The sequence below is a fragment of the Bison bison genome, unplaced genomic scaffold, assembly GCF_000754665.1.
Source record: "Bison bison bison isolate TAMUID 2011002044 unplaced genomic scaffold, Bison_UMD1.0 scf7180017864085, whole genome shotgun sequence".
NCBI classification, from domain to species: domain Eukaryota; kingdom Metazoa; phylum Chordata; class Mammalia; order Artiodactyla; family Bovidae; genus Bison; species Bison bison.
In genome coordinates this window covers 369785-373561 of record NW_011494657.1, presented here as the reverse complement: position 1 = coordinate 373561, position 3777 = coordinate 369785, and the positions used below count along the sequence as shown (strand labels likewise).

The window sequence follows — 3777 nt, the reverse complement described above, 5'->3', positions numbered from 1 at the left end:
CTAGGCCGGGGTCCTGGCCCCTGCCGCCGGTCCCAGCCCGTGCCTCTGCCCTCAGGCCCGCGGGCTGACCCTCCAGTGGGTGTACTCGGCGCGGGGGGACTACATCCGGGCGGCTGAAAAGCTGCGGAAGGAGATCTACAGCTCGGAGGAAAGCGACGAGAGGCTGATGCGCATATACAACGTGCGCATCATGCGGGTGAGGCCCAGCCCAGCCCGTCCGCCGCCGTCCGCGCCGCCCCGCCCTCTTCCGGCGGCCCGGGGTCCCTCCTCAAGGCCCGGGTCCCACCTCCGGACCTGGCGCCTGCGCCCTGCCCTCCTCCCCTCGCTTCGCTTTCTCGTTGTCTCTGTCGTCCCGGCGCTGCTAGTCCTAGACGCGCAGTCCTTTGCTCACGGGCCCGCCAGGCTGGAGCCACCGCTGAGGCGGGCCGGCAAAGTGATGAGACACGGCGCGCCAGCCCCTTGGCTACAGTTGCCCGGCTACCGCAATTGCAGAACTAAGACAAATGGCGCTTCCTCCGGTTCCCCACTGCCGACCCACCCCCTCCCCACAAGCATGTCCACGGTGGGCCACAGTCTTACGAGGTGCAGGATTATGGCTCGGGAGGTGCAAAAAGCTTAAGAAATTCAGAGCATAGAGAGCCCTCTTACTTCTGGTGAGATGGATGAACCCCAGAAAGGCTGCCTGGAGAAGTTATGTGAAAGTTATACAAGATTATTATTATTCCCTTGCCAGTCCCTCTGCTTTGAATACTTTGCAACCTGCACCCCATCTGCAGTTCTAACCCCTCTTCCATTTCCTTACCCCAGGAACTCAACTCTGCAACCCTTTGAGTGCCTAGAATTGAGTGCATAGGGGCTGTGGGTGTGGGGAAAAGTCTCTAGAGCAAAATGCTAAGCAGGGCCATCCTCAGTGAGTGTGGGGTGAACAGGGAACCCCATATGCATGCGCGGTTTGGGGATGCTGTGTCTGGCCTTTGCAAGGTCTTGTTCTTTCTCTCCCCCTCCCCCCCCCCTTCCTTTTTCTGTCATACTGTCTTTATGTTCACAAACCCACCCCTCTTGCTCTTTTGTCCTGGCTCCTTTCTCTTGGATTGGACTTGGTTTATTTTCATTAACAGATCTTGCTCTAACCCCTACTGTGCTAGGCTCTAGAGACACAAAAAGACACCTCCTCCCCCTGAAGTTGCCGTGTGCTCCCCAAGAGATAAAGGCCATCTGGACATGATTAGGCCATAAGAAACGATTCACACTCAGAGCTGGAGAGTAAAAGATGTAGGGCTAAAAAAGGAAAAAAAATAAAAGAGGTAGGGCGTCAGAACCTGAAACAGGGCTGAGCCAGACCCAGAGAACTTCGTGGCTCTAAACAGGGGTTGGTAAACTACAGCCACCAGGCCAAATTTGGTCTGCCATCTGTTTTCGTAAATCAAGTTTTATTGCAACACAGCCATGCTCACTGGTTTTCCTATTGTGTGTGGTTGCTTGTGTGCTACAGCAGCAAAGTTGAGTAGCTGCAGCAGAAACAGTATGGCCTGCAAAGCCTAAAATAGTTACTGTCTGGCTTTTTGCAAGAAGGAAAAAAAGTTTGCTGACCCCTGCTTTAGACTATAATATAGGTCTTGAAGAACAGACAGAACTTGGGTTGGTGCCGAAAAAGGATGTTTCAGGGTGGAGAGACCAAGAATAAGGGCATGGCAGTGAGACAGGTCTGGCCTTCTTTGGGGGCAGGGCGTGGACCAGCAGAGCCAGAACAGAAGCCCTGTGAAGGAGAGGAGGGGAGTGGGTTAGGGATCAACTTTGGGGTTTGGGTTTGGGGGGTCTGGGGCATCAAGGAAATCTGGAAGATTTTTAAGCAGGCAGGTGATGTGAGCAAAGTGGAATTTTAGGAAGGTCTTGACCAGATTGTGATGGCTTGAAGAGGGAATGAAGTTAGTAGCAGCTGAGCTTTTGGTGGGGGTGGCAAATACCACCTGAAGTGAGACATTTGGAAGGAAAAATGGACAGGCTGGAGGCTTCCTTGGCAGCTCAGTAGTTAAGATTCTGTGCTCCCAATGCAAGGGGCACAGGTTTGATCCCTGCTCAGGGACCTAAGATCCCTGGATGCCGCCCTTCAAAAAACAACAATAACAAAACCCCAAAACCTTCCCCAAGTGATTCTAATGTGCAGCCAGGGGTGAAAACCACTGTATTATAGGTCATGAGAAGAGCAGGAAGGTGGAGGTCAAAACTTGGACCTGCCCACAGGTGGGAGGAGAAGGAACTGGAGCCTCTGGCAGAAGGGTGGGAGAACTGGGCTAGGAGCGAGGCCGTCTCATGAACAACATATGAGTCAAGAGGGTGAGGACCCAGGGTCAGGCACTTCCTAAGGGCCGGCCTGTCCCCTTGACCTTTGACTCTGGGCTGTGGACATTCACGGAGGGGTGCAGGAATGACAGGGGTGTGGAGAGGTGAGGACGATAGACGGTTCTTTGAGGCTTTGAGCAGGGAAGTGAATGGGAGAGGAAGGAAGGCTGGGAGTCCTAGATGCAGGATTGGAGGCTCAAGGGAGAAAGAAAGGGATCCAATCCGAAACACGGTGGGAGGGCGCATCCTACCCGACTACTGGTGACGTCATTTACAGGTCTTTCCTGATTGGGTAGCTAAAAGGAGGTGGGCCTTAAAGAGGCGGCTCAACAGTATTGACTCAGCGCGCTGGAGGTCCCAAGGTGGGTCTGGATCTGCGGTTCAGACTTCGACCTGGTTCACTTCTCGGCGCAGGTGGAGTTCTACTTCCTGTCCCAGTACGTGTCGCCGGCCGACTCCCCGTTCCGTCACATCCTCCTGGGTCGCGGAGACCACACGCTCCACGCGCTTCTGGATCACGTGCGGCTGCTGCGCGATGGCGGCCCCGGGGCCACCTCCTCCCAGGTGGCAAGGGGCCTGGGTTTCCAGGAGAGCCGCTTCCGGCGCCAGCTGGCCCTGCTTACCTGGACGCTGCAGGGGGCAGCCAACGCGCTGAGCGGGGACGTCTGGAACATCGATAACAACTTCTGAGGCCCATGGCGGGGTTATGGGGCGGGGGTTGGGAACATGCCCCTGCCCCCTGGCGAGAGCCCTTGGTCTCTATTGACCGCTTCCTGGGTGACAGAGATGCCTGTGCACCACCTCCCATTGCTGACTAATTTATTAGTCCTTACAATAACTCTCAGGGGCCCAGCGATGACGCCAGCGCAGACACCCCCACATCCCAGACCCAGGGTAATAGTAGGTGAGCAGTGCCTTCCATGATGGGATGGTCATACTGTCAGTTAATCAGAGAGCAGCATCTGCTCCTTCAATCACAGACCCTTCCTCTTCAGGAGAGGGGGTTTCCCCCAACAGCTAGAGACCACTATGGAAGGTTTTGTAAGCCCTGGGACCTGGCCATCCTTGGTAGGAAAGACTGCTGGGACCCTAGCGTTATGGCCAACACGAGGCCTGTAGTGGGAGGGGCTGGCGATTGAACCTCAATAAACCACCTGTGGCATCTGTTGTTTATAGCACTTGTATGTGGCCTCCTCACCCTGGGGAAGGGTTGAGCAGAAGAACCCAGAGAGGATGCACGTTGGTCTCCACAGGGAAAAGAGCTCCTTCTAAGAACTAAGGAAGCTTCCTGAGGACATAGGAGGGTCTCCCAAAATAACCACAGGTTAGGGGACTGACTGACTCTGTACTTTATCCTGGAACCAGGGACAGCTACATAATTTGCAAGGGCTGGACAAAATGAAAGAGCGGAGATTCTTGTTCAAAAAGCAAAAGCAA

General features: G+C 54.9%; 1 protein-coding gene across 1 annotated transcript in view; it reads left to right on the top strand.

Moving 5' to 3' along the window:
* Positions 1–3515, top strand: part of TFR2 (transferrin receptor 2) — a 12274-nt gene extending 8759 nt beyond the window's left edge. Inside the window, exons 15-16 of the mRNA XM_010837928.1 lie at positions 56–196; positions 2755–3515. Coding sequence (XP_010836230.1) covers positions 56–196; positions 2755–3030 — 417 coding nt within the window. The 3' untranslated portion in view covers positions 3031–3515. The remainder of the gene's footprint in view (positions 1–55; positions 197–2754) is intronic.
* Positions 3516–3777: the final 262 nt, after the last annotated feature.